The sequence below is a fragment of the Channa argus genome, chromosome 1 (assembly GCF_033026475.1).
Source record: "Channa argus isolate prfri chromosome 1, Channa argus male v1.0, whole genome shotgun sequence".
Lineage (NCBI taxonomy): Eukaryota > Metazoa > Chordata > Actinopteri > Anabantiformes > Channidae > Channa > Channa argus.
This window is the reverse complement of record NC_090197.1, coordinates 16,988,146-17,001,631: the sequence shown is the minus strand read 5'-3', so window position 1 is coordinate 17,001,631 and position 13,486 is coordinate 16,988,146. Positions and strand designations below refer to the sequence as shown.

Genomic DNA, 13,486 nt, shown 5'->3' with positions numbered 1-13,486 from the left:
TGAATATTCCTTTGTTTCTGGTGTGATATATTATTTGTGTCACATTTATTTCTATGACAAAACTTGTACTTAAAAATGGTAAAAATGTAAATGAAATCATCATTTGTTTTTGACTCACAGCCAGCAAATTATTCAAGTTCATTCCTAATGACATGAAATACAGACAAAGTGATATGACTAAGCTCCACTTCTAGTTTCAACATTTTAACATTTCCTAAACAATCAACATGGAGTTTAATGTGGGTGGAAAAATATTAACTCTACTAGTGTAGAATACCTTTAATATAACTGATTGCCACCCACTCAAATCATGTTGGCATCATCTGTATCAATTGTTTTATATGACAGGAGTTAATTATTCACGGACTAAAAGCAAAGGTGGATGTCACGACAGACTTTCACCAGATTCATGGCATCCTGCCTGATACTGCAAGACCATCTGGTTCACAGTGGATTGTTATCGGCTCCTACAGTTGATGCCGGCGGCATAGAGAGCGGAAGCAGAAGCGGGGCTGCCGAGCGGGTTTACTCACCAGGCTGAGGAAACATCCTCATAGACCACCAATCCCGAGATTCTTCCTCTCCAATGCCAGGTCCATTTTACACAAAATGGATGACATAGAGCTATTGCTTGAGGATAACAGTTACATACGAGACTGTTGTGTACTCATAATCACAGAATCCTGATATCATGCGAATATTCCTGATGTGGCCTTACAGCCAGCAGGCTGCATGCCACATTATCAGGATCGAAATGGAGACTTCGGTAAGACCAGAGGCGGAGGCCTCTGTATTTTTGTACACAATGATTCTGCTCAGCTGCAGAACTGTTTTGCACAAACTGAATGGGATGTGTTTAAATATCAAAACCTGGAGTTAAATACACAAACTGTTGTATTTTACATAGCAAGTTGCACTGACAATGTCACAGTGAAAAAACTCATCCCAGTCTTCCCAAATTAGAAACCTTGGTAGACTAGGTCTACTAAGTCCACACACTTCTCAGGGCCCGTAATGCTGCCTTCAATTCTGATAATAGGGATTTGTACAGGACGGCAAGAGCTGAGCTAAAAATAGGAATTAAAAATCACAAGCGTGCCTATGAGAGCAAGATTGAGGAAAATCTGTCAGACAACATCTCAAGGAGGGTGTGGCAGGGGATGCAGCAAATCTCAAACTTCCAAGGTAGAGGCACAACCATATCCAATCCTAGCACATCATGAGCAGAAGAAGTGTTTCTTTGCCCAGTTTCAAGTGAAAATTTCTTCTCCACCAACTTCTCCTCCTGATAGAGGTACTCAGGCACTGACTATAAAGGAACATCAAGTGATACAGGTATTCAGATCAGTAAATTCAAGGAAGGCTGCAGGCCTGGATACTATACAGGGTATAGTACTCAAAGCCTGCACCTTTGAACCTGCTGTTTTCACAAACATCTTTAACTTGTCTTTAGCACAGGCTATTGTTCCACAGTGCCTCAAATCAGGGGTAATTGTCCCAGTTCCAAAAAAGCAGATTGTAGAGGACCTGAATGACTATAGGCCCATCACTCTCACATCTACCGTCAAAAAGTGCTTTGAGAGACTGTTACTGAGGAAAATAAAAGCTAGCGTCCCAGCCACTTTTGATCTGTATAAGTTTGCATTCAGCGAAAACAGATCGACATGCGGAGGTGCTATCCATTGCTCTCCACCTGGCACTACAGCACCTAAAACACAATGGGTCTTATGTACGGAAGCTCTTTATCGACTACAGCTCTGCCTTTAATACCATCATACCAGACATACTGATCAACAAACTGCTCTGTCTCGGCCTCCACACTCATCTCTGTTCCTGGATGATGGACTTTCTCACAAACCGCCCTCAGGCTGTTAAGCTCGGCCCTCATCTTTCCTCCACTCTCACACTCAGCACCGGCTCCTCCCAGGGCTGTGTGCTGAGTCCGCTCCTGTACTGTCTCTATACCCATGACTGCACACCAATTCACCCCTCCAACTTCATTGTTAAATTTGCGGATGACACAACACTAATTGGTCTCATCTCAGGGGGCGATGAGTCTGCCTACCAAGAGAATATCCAGAATCTCACAGAGTGGTGTTCTATCAATAATCTCTCACGGAACACGAAGAAAGCAAAAGAACTTGTCCTAGATTTCAGGAAAAAGAAAACTGACCTCTCTCCAGTTCTCATACATGGAGACCACGTGTAACAGGTACACATTTTCACATTTACATTTACATTTAGTCATTTAGCAGACGCTTTTATAAAAAGCGACTTACAAGTAAAGTACAAGGCAAGCAAAATTTTCACATTTCTGGGAACTCACATTGTTGTCAGTACCTTTCCTGGTCTACCAACACCACATACATGGTGAAGAAGGCGCAACAGCCCCCACATTTTTTCAGGATCCTGCGGAGGAATAACCTGTGCCAGCTGCTTCTGCTGGCATTTTACCGTTTTGCTATTGAGCGCATCCTAACATACTGGCTCATTGTATGGTACAAAGGTTGCTCAGCAGCGGATAAAAAAGCTCTGCAGAAAATTTACCAACGCAGCACAGAACATCAGCGGCAGTTTCCTCCCTTCCTTACAGGAACTGGCAAACAACCGTTATCACACCAGAGCAGTAAATTTTATCACCAACCACACACACCGGGGGTATCACCTATTTGAACGATTGCTCTGGGAGAGGTGGTACATGTCCATAAAAGCACGAAATACTGGCTCGTTGTATCAAACAATGACTCTAACTATCTTTACCTTAATAAAATAAATAAAATAAATGAAACTACAATGACTTGGAAACTCGCGTACCACACAAAACACATGCAAATATGCTTTTCTCGCAAAGAAATGTAAATAATGTCCTCTGGACATGATTCACTGTTAGATTTGTGTGTAGTAAAGCTGCTAATACCAAGTCATGTTATTAAATACTTACATGTCCACTGGCCTGTGTGGACTTCAAACTGCTCTTTTACAGCTTTATATTCATATATCTGGTTGACTCTACAGCCTTAAAGATTGAAAGCTTTATGAACACAGTTTCTATTGACAGTAAATCGGAGAAATAGAGAATTCATGATCCTTTCCTTTTGTCAAGATGTTTGACTGAATGAATTTAATTGAGTTTTTGGTTTCAAGCATGTTGGTTAAACCGCACTGTAGTGGGAACAAAATGTATTATCTACATGAATGCAATATATAATTTATAAAGAAATCATCAATAGACATATACTGGCATCACTTGCACTGAAGTGGATTATGGAAACTGATCGTGGGACATGACCATTGAAATGTTTTTTTAAAAGAGGAATTTAAGGATGAAAAGCCTTGATTTCTTCATTGATGATATTCTTTTTTGCAACGTTTTGCAAACATTTACCGATATGTAATGCACAACAAGAACTGACCTCTGAAAACCTCTGAACATCTTGTGTGAGTGTTCCCACGCGGCTCCAGTTGTAGTAGTTGAGGAACTTTACCACAGCAGGGTTCACAGCATTGTCGGAGGGGACTGTGCGGAAGAAGTTGGGGTACTTTTTCTTGTCAGCCAGAACTGGGGTTGTAGCTGCAAAGGACAGCTGTAATGAAAACAAGAGGAAGAAATACAGTGAGAAATTATTCTAACTTGTAAATCATAAATAACACTGGCAAAAGGAGTGAGATCCTGCTGATTTCACTTGCACCATTCAGTGGCTGTTAAGTAGTTTGTCGACTGCATCAGACGACAAATCTTCAGTCTGCCCTTGCTTCGGTCAGTGGCCTTTGTCTTGTCAGGAATTAAACCGTGGCAGTCCAGCTGTGAGGATTGTGCAAACACATTCATTTACAGTCGAAGAGTGTGAACAAATCATCTTTTTTAAATTACTTCAGATGTCAGTGAAATACCACCTACAAAGTGTAACTGTAACAGATGAAAATACTGGGTTGAACTGATGACCCTTGTACCAATGACCTTTCCAGTGGGCTTCATATTATGCCTGTGTGTGTCTCTATGTGTGTGTGTCTACCTTGGTTGTGTGTTTCTGTATGTTTTGAGGATGAGAGAAAAGCAGCTTAGCAATGTGATTCATCTCCGGGTAGGTAAGTTAAAAGCATTTCCATTCTTCACGTGTACAGTAAGCACTTTGAATCCGATTCCACACGCACACCTAACTAAAAATAAATGGTGCTGAAACTCCAACACTAATAGCTTTTTACACATGCAGTAGCTAATATTCAGTTCACCCCCTGAAACCTAAGCAAATATTAAGCAAATGTCCTGAATATCTATTCAAGAGAGACAGTGTACCAAGCTATGAAAAATAAACTTTTAAAGGATTTTCTGCTCAGCAATAACAATTATGAAGGCAAAATGATGTAGCAAACATAAACCTTCAGTAAACCCACTTACAGTAGCAAAAATTAAGAATATGTCTTAATCTGACAGTTTCTGAAATAGTTCAGATTCATTGAGCTGTTCATTTAATGCAAGCATGCTCATTAAACATGGCAATAATGTCCAATGGTGTTCTGCTATTTTTTTTTACATTGTTCAGACAGCTGCCAATTTTAATCCTATAAGTATAATTATCTTTCTGTTTCTCTTTCAAAAGCAAACACAGATATTATCACCACCCAGTCACAATTGTCCTCCCACCTTTCATTTGTCATATTCATGCTAATCAGGTTTTGCTCTCTCTTCCACTTCATAACACATTTTCAACAATAGGTCAGAAATTTTCTTCAGAGGCAAGAAAAGCTGTAATTAATGTCTACACTAAGTCTATGCAATGTGACAACCAGCATATGCAAGAATAGACAAAGATATGGCAATTTACTTTTTAATTTATACTTTTTATATACAGTCTGGATGACTTCACAAATAAGCCTCACTGTTTCATAATCACTGCATCACATCCAAGCATTTTAGAGAATCACAGTGTAAAACCCTCATTGCAGTAATTTTACATGATGCAATAACAAAGCAGGTCAGAATGATGCAGACATGACCGTTGTATTGTACAGAAAAGTATGGCACTCTGAGGTCGGAAAGGTGCTGAATATTGTGGCACTAGCAGCTGAGCTGAGATAATAGAGCACCGTCCTCCATTTTCAATGTCCTATCTGTGTTAATTTAATGAGCGATATGAATCAGTGCAGGGTTAATTACATACTTTGTAGAGATTAAGCAGAACTTGTGAGTCATGATAGTGATCAACACAAGGATATTATAATCCTTACTAGACCAAGAGGTACACCAGTAGATTTTCTAAAAGTGTGTTAAAGCCTTGAGGGGTTCAAGCACCTTCTAACTTAAAGGATGGCTGTGATCTTTTTATTAAGCCTCTATCCACTCCTAGACATCTTCACTACTCATTAATACCATGAAGAAGCTCAGAACTGCTGTTATAAATGAATTTTTGTAATTTGCTAAAATCTGATTACTACTGAAAATGTAGCGTAAAATGGTTTAAAAAAGTAACTTACAATAGCAGACAGGTGGCAAAGTTAAACATAATTTTCAAAATCACAAGTCCTATAAATGTGATAACATGTACCGTAAGGGAGCAGGACAGCTACAATAAAAATATTCACCTATTAGAAATACTGTAATATATTATATGATAGGTAACATTTAAGATTATTATTAATTAATATGCACAAATGATGTGTCTATTTCCAATCAGAAGTGTTGTCTGTCTTAGCCTTAATTGTAGGCCTGCTTTTTACCACACCCTCACCAACTTTGGTTGGAAACCCTCGGTCTGGCCCACTAAATCACCCTTGCTGCACAGACCCACGGGGGTTTGTGTTGACACATCAAACGAAATGGTTTTTCAAACAAAACATGGATTACAGCCATCAATTAAGCAAGAAGAAATGCCTTTATCTTGCTACTAATGCTAAATCCAAAATCACCCACCAGTCTTAGAGTTCTTCAAGGGGTTTTCAATGCATTGCCTTAATCTCTGTTTAGCCAAAGTTGTGTGCTACACCCACAGTGGGAGATGTTCCTATGGATCTCTGAATGAAGTGAAGTAATTTTCTCAAACCAAATTGATTGCACCAGTCCTCTCAAGACTACACTGGGAAGAGAATTTTGTGGTCTACAAATGAGGATTCTTATTCTTTCCCTCCTCAGGAGTTATGGATCCGCATGCTGTTTTGTATGAATTGTTTATGCTTTTGGCAAAATTGTATTTGTTCCTCTTATTACAACATTCACTTCACTTGGATCCCATAAGAACCAGAGAAAAGGAATACCAGAGTGCAGGAGCTACGATAGTAGTTATCATGTAGCTTATGTTTGGAGGCAAAATAACATACAAGACAGAATTCACAAGGTTGTGAATAAATGCAAGCAACAATCCTTTTGCTCTCTTCAGTTTATGAGGTCAGTAAAATGTCAGTGATAATGCTTTAAACCAAAGTAAATACTTCCTTAGATTAAATCCATCACGATGATTCTATGGGGATGTTGCGGTAATACAATTGTGTTAAAGAGTGAGACTCAGACTAAAAAGTTCAGCTTTTCATTACTTGAGACCACTTGCAATATCTAATAGAAAATGTTCTATTTCAACTAACATTGTTCACACACTTAAAAATTCACAACAACCATCAAGACACTATAAGAAATCAATTTCAATGTCTTTACTCTTTCACGTAACACTTGGTCAACCTTTCAGGTTCAATGACAATGACATGTTTATGGGTAAACACTTTGACAAAGATCTAATATTGTATTTTATTAATCAAATTGTGAACAACTTCCTTGTTTAGAATTAATCAAACGGACTATGGAAAGCCGAAAATAATATTTCATCATTAATGTCTTATAATGACTCTGTTCATGATTATCTGTTTCTCCTCCTTTTTCATGTCAGAGCCAAATCTAGGACAGTGACAGAAATATGTCTTGTTTGACCACTGCATCCAGATCAGCTGAAAGCTTTCGAAGATAAAATGCATGATTTTTTCTGACAGTTTAATAAAGCCAATATCTACAGGTCAATCAAAGTCAGCTTAAGCACAATTTTGTGAGGACACTATGACAAGATGAGAGGGAGCTCCAATGTATTATTTAAAGAACAGGCTAGTCTTTATCTAACACTGAACAGGGTTTTTCAGAAGAAAAGCCAAAAATAGTTCCATAATATCACACATCTGAGAGTAGTGACTTATGTAAGAGGGTTTTAAAATGGGCCGGCCCAAATAGGATGGTTTTTGGTGGAGAGCTCTACACCAGTGTCAGATTTACACATGCACTGAGCACATAGACATATCACGCAAAGGTTAACACACATGCATTCATAAACTCTCTAACCACAGAGCTCTCTGATACACATAGACTAAAGCAGCCTTCCACAGCCAGTAGTAATTACAACTGTGGCAAGGGGCTTCGAGCAGCATCTCCCTTTTCCCTCACTACAAGGTCACTGAGGCTCTTGGTAACAGGAGTGAGGATTCATCCGGCTTCTGAGACATAACGGTTTTGTAAAGATTTGAGGTGAATCACTGATACCATCATAGTGGCGACCTATTCAGACATTCGGTACACGCAGGTACGTATCACAACCTGTTTGAAGTGAGTACAAAAACTTAGATGGTTCTCAGTTTGGGCTTTGTATCACAATCAAACTCGTTTTTTGTCTATGCTTTAAAAAAACTAAGAGAGAGGGGCCCAGATTAGACAATAAGAGGTACAAAGAGTAAGAGCAATAGGTGAGATGTTTGCCACTGACATATACTGTTCATATATTGTGAGTGAATAGGGTTTTGTGTATCTGATTCCATAACACTTAACTCAGTGGACGGATTTTTCACACAGGTAGGTATCATTTCAAACTTCAATCACCAACAGATTATTGTGGCGCTTTAGGACTTGTAATTGCCACAGTTCAGGGTGTTGATTATCAAGCTGCACTGAGCTGCTTTTGGAGACTGGAATCCTGCTGACAGGGATATCCTGCATGACCAATAGGTCTAATTAAGAATTCTTACTGTAACCATCATGTCCTACAACCATTCTACCAGCTCTATGAGTTTGCACAGTGTCTGTGAAGCACTGCATAGAGCAGATCAGCAGATGAGCAAGCAAGCATCCTCACAAGGAAAATAGTAACATCATGTTTACCAAGTGCAGTGAAATGGTTCCCATGTTCCCCATTGTTACAACTTAGTTTAGCATATTAGGATTTTATCAAGTGCTATTTAACACTACCAGAAATGTCCCCAAAGTCATCCGATTTATCATCATGAGGACCAAGTGACCAACTGACTGATGTTGCAATGTTATTAGATAAAAATTAGTTCAGTAAATTGACTTTGCATTTGATTGAGGCACTAACTGCATCTCAGTTAATTGGTTGTTAGTGCTCTTTGCAGGAGTGAAGATTTGAAATAAAGGTGTTTTGTCTTTTTAACCATGTTAGAACACATCCACAGAAGACTACTGCAGTAAAGACCTATATATAGTTGTTCAGGCTTTTATTGCCTACATCCACTGCAAAATGTTTCTTTGTTTGTATTCTTTGCAATATACCTGTCTGATTTGTCATGGGGTTAGGAATCAATGGTGCTTAAATGAGAGGCAACAAGCATTACAAACTTCCCCAACACAAGCAGATGGAAGGAGAAATAAATGAGGAAGAAGCAAGAGTGTGTCTAATCACCTTGATGGATCTAATATCATTGATTGGTCGTCATGGAGCTGCTTCGCAATAGTCTCTGTGCTGCTAATTGTGTGGTTGGCCTTTGATAACAAAGTGAATACCATGGAAAAGCTAGATGCTTTGCCAATGGCTTTAGGGTTTATTATACTAAACATACTACCCTGACAACTCTGAGCGTTAAGATTTGTAATCTGAGAGCATCATGTATTCTAAATACACAAAAATTAGGTAAGTACCTCACACAGTGAGAAGTGTGAACATCTGAAAGCTTGCAAACTTTTCCAAAACAGGTCATTTACACTGGTGGTAGACTAATTTGGAGTGCAACTGTTTGCCCACAACACTACAAATCAAAGCCCATACATTCTGCTGTAGCCTATGCAGAGAAAGAGCTACAGGATGCAATAGTGTTCCTGTTTATCAGGAAGCACAGAGGAGGTCCTTGAGTTTATTCAATATTCAAGAGAGACATTTGGTGCTCCGTGGGAAAACCCAGCTGGATAGGGAGCAGGAAGGGCTAAGCTTTGGATCCCACATCGACCACAGCAAGACCTCATTAGCACCAGGATAGCAGAGGGGCAAAGAGATGAATATTATACAGGTACGCAGAAGGTGGAGGAATTGAGTGATAGGCTTAGTGCTAAATAAAAGTCAGGTATAAAGGTGGAGAGCCAATAGAGGCAGTAACAAACAATCAGAGAAGTTGAACAAGAGTAAAGAGTAAAGAGATGAGTAAATTGGACTGTTTGTTCATATATGCATACCTACTATACTAGATCATCATATTCCTGAGTTAAGCATATGTTCGTGAAAAACGGCAAAACAGTGTCTCCAATTATGGAAAGGTGAGTGAGGTGAAGTAAAAGTTGGGGGTGAAATGGAGAGGAGTGAAATCTTTGCCACTCCACTGGAGTTTAGCTCTATGAAGTGAGAGTGACGGAGAACATATTGCAAGATGGATGACTGCAAGAGAAAAGATTTATAGGGCTAAACCACACACAAAACACAATGGCTTCAAGTCTACAGTCTGCACAATAGGATCTAGACATTACAGTCTCTGAATTATTTTGACTGATGCATGAATGCATGTTGTAACTAATTACCTCATCAGTACATTACCATCTAGGACTGAATGTTTTAGTTATCAGACCCTAACCCCTAACCCTAACCCTAACCCTAACCCCCCCTAACCCTAACCCTAACCCTAACCCTAACCCTATTTTGACTACAATCCTACTCACACATGTACAAAAATACAAAAAAAATAAATTTCATATAAGTAAAGACACACACACACAAATGCACTCTTGAAGGTGGGCATCAAATTCAATTATATAAAGTATTGGTCTTTAATTTTTCAAAATGGCTAAAAGCCATTTGAGTGTGTGTGTGTGTGTGTGTGTGTGTGTGAATATTTAGAAATAAATCCTTTTATAGTGAGAATCATTTTTTAAGAGTCAACCAAGGCCTCACTATTGTTGTGCACGATGTCTAATACTTGTGTCAATTATCAGTGGAATCTCATTCTTTAATTCTTCTGAAAAGCACAGAATCACATTTCCAGCATCAAAAGGTACAAATATTTTCTATCCAATAAAAGAATTTAAACATGTTGATAGAAACAGCAAATCTTACATTTAAACAGCTTGATTCCAATTACGAGCACTGGTGAAAGCCTTGATTATTGCAAATGCCAGACACTGAGAGATTCTTTATTATTCTGTGTGGCAGCATACTGCACATCATCCAACACTATGCTCAGTTTCTGGCCTCATGACAGGTGAGTGATGTGGCATCCACCTGCTGTATAATCGCTTATGGCCTGTTACAATCCCCGCTCTAACATGTCATTTATGTAATTGTTGAACTTTAACACACCCAAACACACACTGTCCTCAACAAACCCTCCAACATCGATGACCATATACAGTAGACTACGTTTTCCCACTCTGTCGTATGGCTGGGTAATATAAAATGCAAAGTTTCATAATCATTTTTCATATTAGTTGACTCAATAATTATCACAATAATCAGTTCCTTATTTGTTACTTAAAAATACTAATAAACCCTTTTGAAAGCAGTTTAATGTGCTGCACTAATATCACCTGCCCAAAGGCTGCCAGATGCTGAACCAAGTTGGTGCTGGACTTCTGGTATTTTCAAGGTCTACCCTGAACATATTCTGGTCTATGGTGAACATATTCTGCAAATTGTTTCATTATATTGTTTTTTTTTTTACATAGTTTACATATTACAGTACCTATATATTCTAGTTGTGTTCTAAAATTGTAAAATTAACGTAGGTAGAAATGACAATATTTACAATATACATTGGGGCAATGCAACATGGCAAAGCTCTACCTTCACACATAGGGGTGCCTCAAAACACACACCAGACCCCCATTGTCATGGTTACAATAATGAACACAGAGTCGAGGATATGAAACATGGTTCAAAGAAACAACAATAACTAAAGGTTTGATACAGGAAGAAAACATTGGTCACACATATCATAGTCCGATGTGTTATACTTTGTTTAACTGTTCACACAACATGAGCTGTATTATTTCATTTTCTCCATCTTTACTGAAATTAAACTTGTGGTACAACACTCAATGTTTAGATTGGATTTGTCTGAGCACTTGAGGGCACATGTACATTGCCACTAAACCTGGGTCATGGAAGCATTCACTCAGTGAATCTCTGCCATGAGAAGCAGAGGCTTTTAATACCTTGCCGTAGGTATTTCAACCCACTGTGCAAGAACATTTTATCCACATATTCAAAGTTTCCCCATGTTTGGTTCAAACTGACTGTTTCTAAACGGGTTTTAATGGCGAGGTAACATACAAAGACAAAACAAAAAACGGGTTGATATGATAGCAAAGAATAGGGAGTGAGGACAGAGTAACCTGTTGAACAAAAATCTTTAGGCTCAAGTGCATTAAACAAACTGGAAAACAGCAAAACAGAGGGCTCAGGTTTATTCACCTTACTTGTAAATCTTGTGAGATCAGATTAAAATGCTACTATAAATGTTGGCTTGCTTGATCAAATGTGTGAAGCTGTAAAAATATTCGGAGATTAATAATTCATAAATTATTCTCACAACAAAGGTAATTAATTCAGAACAATATGTGTTGGCATGTACAATTTTAATTACTACCACGCTATTATTCTGAGCTATAAATCAAATAAGAACCAACTTATATAGTATGTCACATCAGTTTAGTGTGTAGCTGGCATGTTACAGTAGATGGGCTGGTTCCATGGAGCATTCATCTAAAGAAGGTGTCACTTGTCACCACCGTGTCTCTGGGAGTGGGAAAGATTGGATGCCCCTGCCCACCCCATACCCCACTCATCATCTGAGCCAGACAAGCTCAAAGGACTCTGCCATTCTTCATGCAACCATCTGTTGTCAGACAGGCCTTGAAGGATGGAGATGGGGATCAGTGATGCAACAGGGGAAAGCATTTTCTTATTGATCCAGGTGTGGTGGAGTCTAGGGCGGATATTGATAGGATCAGATGTGAAATGAGAGGAGGGATGTGACACTTACTTAAGCTTCAGTAACCACAGCATTTGGGCATGTTTAATGTGTGACATGTTTTTATAAATGATGGCAAATAACCAACAGCTGCTCTGTATAGCACAATAGGACTACCTCTGAACTTATTTCAGCAGATGTGACTGCTCTCAAAACCACTTTTTTTTAGCCAAACCTCTGACACAGAAATCAGTAAAAGCTCAAGGGGAGGTGGGAGGGGACTTTGAGTGATGGTATTCCGCCACCGAGCTCCATAACTATTCTATTTATAAATTGAGATTTGATACCGTAACCTGAAATCTCACTATGCTCCCCGCTGCTGCCACTTGGCTGGCTATGAATGATTAATGTTCAGATGCTGAACTGCAGAGACCATTGCTGTTCTGCTCTAACCCCTCCCTCCATCCATTGCTCTATGCAGTACACTGATTCCTTTGGGGAGGCAGAGGATTATATTGCGTGAGCTAGAATTTTTCTCTGCTTACTTGGTCATGTGTTGAAAAAAATGTTGACGTCCTCATATTAAGAATTAAAGTGATACTGCTGCCAAAATCTTTTGAGCATCAAACACCCCCTGTGGAATTTAAAGGTGGTTGTGAAAAGTTAGTAGTTTCTTCCACATAAAGGATTGTAGCTGTGGTCAGCTTTAAAGGCTCTAAATTTTTTTTTTTTTCTAGTTTCTCACTATGGACGATTGGATCCAAACAACTTTTCTCTGACAAACTTAAAAACAAACTTAAAATAGTTTTGGATATTTCACCTTTGAGATGTATGCTTTGCTTTTTGAATTTTGAATTTCTTTTTATTCTGTATTTAAATTCATTTGAAAAATGTGACATTGCACACTCCCCTCTGAACTAAGATTAGGATAGGTTTAAAAAAAATACTCACAAAAAATGTAATTAATCAAATGTAAACTGTGTGAAAGAAAATTTAAACAAAAACAGAAATCAATATATCTGCAAAACCTTTACTTCCAATATATTATATTTTCCAACCAAGTTCTTATGCTTTTTACCCAAAGTCATCCATTCCAGTCTTGTCCTTCCCAATTGCTATGCAGTAAGATAAATGCAGTGAGAAAAACCTTTGTACTTTTCAAAGTACAATGATTTGGGATTTGGGATAAGGTTGGCAGCCCACTTTCAACTCCACTGGTACTAAGCTAAAGTAATTGTGAAAATCCCATTGGGATGAATAAAGTTAGTATCTATCTATCTTACCCAAACATAGACATTTCTGAAACATGAGAACACCTCTTATAAAGTATTTTACT

At 38.6% G+C, this 13,486-nt stretch overlaps 1 protein-coding gene across 1 annotated transcript in view; it reads right to left on the bottom strand.

Annotated features, from left to right (window-relative positions):
- The window catches only part of gabbr2 (gamma-aminobutyric acid (GABA) B receptor, 2), a 167,597-nt gene that overhangs the window by 80,805 nt on the left and 73,306 nt on the right, over positions 1 to 13,486 (bottom strand). The window contains exon 3 of the mRNA XM_067503008.1: positions 3,414 to 3,584. Within this exon, the coding sequence (XP_067359109.1) occupies positions 3,414 to 3,584 (171 nt within the window). The remainder of the gene's footprint in view (positions 1 to 3,413; positions 3,585 to 13,486) is intronic.